The 2,291-nt window shown below is 30.3% G+C and overlaps 1 protein-coding gene across 1 annotated transcript; it reads left to right on the top strand.

The window, feature by feature from the left end:
• Positions 1-944: 944 nt before the first annotated feature.
• Positions 945-2,045, top strand: LOC119832533 (fruit bromelain-like). Its single transcript, XM_038356194.1, has 2 exons — positions 945-1,301; positions 1,947-2,045. The coding sequence occupies exons 1-2, from the start codon at positions 1,001-1,003 to the stop codon at positions 1,952-1,954; spliced, it is 309 nt and encodes a 102-aa protein (XP_038212122.1). The 5' UTR covers positions 945-1,000; the 3' UTR covers positions 1,955-2,045.
• Positions 2,046-2,291: the final 246 nt, after the last annotated feature.

Raw genomic sequence — 2,291 nt, 5'->3', positions numbered from 1 at the left:
GCTGGCCCAATTCGTGCCGAAGCGTGCTCGACTACCACATACAAATAGTGTAATAGCACATATATACCTTAAACGATGTAAGCAGACCAAAATTATTAATCAAGATCTAAGGTTGTTATTATAGTCTCAGGTAAGGCCAATAATTAATTTAAAGCTGCGAATACTATACCAAACACAAAGGTAATTACAGATTTATATAGGATTACACGATAGGATGTAAATTTAATCTATATAGATTATAGAATGTTCCACACAGTAGGTACCCAACTGTGAAGAACATTCTATATGACCATTCTAGTTAAATTAAAAATGAAAACAATCTATTAGAACTAAACTACTTGTAACTTTATTATAATAGAAAGGTGTATAAGGAACTTTTTGCTACTAATCATACATAGGTATTATAAATATAACGAAGATTATTTTATATAATATCGTGAATGGTTGCAGCGCACGATTTTTATTAGTTCAGATAGTTGCTATCCACATAAATAGCAATTTCATTTTAGTAATTCTGGGGCTCATTATCAAACAACTGCAAAAAAAGAGTAGGTTTTCAATTCGACTGTTTTTTTTTTCGTTTTATATTAAGCACAATTACTTATTTTAATGTTAGAATATATTCATAGCGTGTAAAACAACCATTTCAAAAATATTCTATATGTTCAACTAAATTGCTCAAGTCTTGATATCATAGATACGACACTTTTTAATTACTATAATAAAGGGATAAGTTTAAAAAAAGAATAAAAAAAATCGCAACTCAAAAATGTATATTGTTACTTATTTTATCAATTTACAGTCAATAAAACAAGTAGTTTATTATTAAATATGTAATAAGCAGTATGTACTCAAGAAAACACTGCAACCAACAACGTGTATGTCCTTGTATGAAATATACTTAAGTATAAGTCATATAATTTTGCAGTATATAAGCCGAGGATAGTCTTCAACGAGTTTTTAGTACGTCTTAAGGAAGTGTATATTCATAGAACAAATAATGATGCGCGTAGCCTATGTCGGCTTGCTTATAATAGCATGTAAGGCGTATGCCGCGCCTGCATCAGATAAACCACATTATAACTTAGATGATGCACCAGCACTCTTTGAAAAATTCATTCAAGATTACAACAAAGTATATAAAGACGACTCAGACAGAGCTGAACATTATAAGGCATTCGTAAAAAGCTTAGAAGCGATCAATCAAGCAAACAAAGATAATACTGCGACGTTTGATATAAACGAGTTCGCTGATTATACGGAGGAGCAACGGAAACATCTTACAGGACTTCTGATCGAAGGTAACAACTATTATGGTACTTAAGTTGAAGAAGTTTGTAGCAATTGGTAAGTAAGTACAGGTAGAACGTAAAAACTTTTTAACGGATTTTAAACGCCATTTTGTCAGTCTCCCCGTGACCACGCTTACTGTAAAGTGTTCGAAACGTTGTTGCGTTTAAAATCCGTAAAAAAGTTTTTAATTTCTAAATGTATAATACTCGCGTAAAATCAAACACAAGAAACAAGTAGGTTAAGAACACAAAAGTTTTTTATAATAATTTTGTTTTAAATTGCAGTTAGACTCAAAGGATTTTATCTGGAGTAGGTGCTATTATTTGAACAGTAATTATTTTCTCCAAAAAGGGTCATCAGCGTCCCTGTGGATTTCACCACATCAAATTCTAATTCACAATTCCCTATCAAAGTCAAAAATAATCACGTCAAAGTCCACAGAGTAGATCGAGTAGCAAAAACAAAAATATATAGGTATATACAGTTGAATTGAGAACCTATAAGGTCACGAAAAATCGTATCAAAATTAAATATATAAACAGTGTAAAACAATGCAATGCGTTTTTGAAGTAAATAATCATTCACTTGTCTACACTGAACATACACTAGAATTTCTGTACAAATAGTAAACTAAGAATCAAAACTCATTTCAGAAAAATGAAGACTACTGTAAATGAACATTGATGATTCTACCTATAAGAATGAACGGCAGTTATATTTTTCTACTTTACTAATAAAAACATGTTGATTAATTTGCCTTTTATTAAGAAAATACCTGTTTATTAATAATTATCTAAATATAAAGTAAAAAAACGCTTCACTCTTAATTTGAGAATATGTTAATAGAAAAAATAGAATAGTGTGAACGCAATACAATGGACTACATTATTGTGTTTAACAAGGTACGCATATAAAGCAATGCATTTCCATTAGAATGATTAGACACTATCGTCTGTTCTCTGTAATTCGTCTGAAATCGGGTAATAAAACAATCTACA

The sequence above is a fragment of the Zerene cesonia genome, chromosome 15 (genome assembly GCF_012273895.1).
Source record: "Zerene cesonia ecotype Mississippi chromosome 15, Zerene_cesonia_1.1, whole genome shotgun sequence".
Lineage (NCBI taxonomy): Eukaryota > Metazoa > Arthropoda > Insecta > Lepidoptera > Pieridae > Zerene > Zerene cesonia.
The sequence above is the reverse complement of the archived record's forward strand: the minus strand, read 5'-3'. Positions and strand labels throughout refer to the sequence as shown.

Bases quoted from the DNA above. Each gene is read 5' to 3' on its own strand.
- LOC119832533 (XM_038356194.1), top strand. From the start codon at position 1,001: ATGATGCGCGTAGCCTATGTCGGCTTGCTTATAATAGCATGTAAGGCG.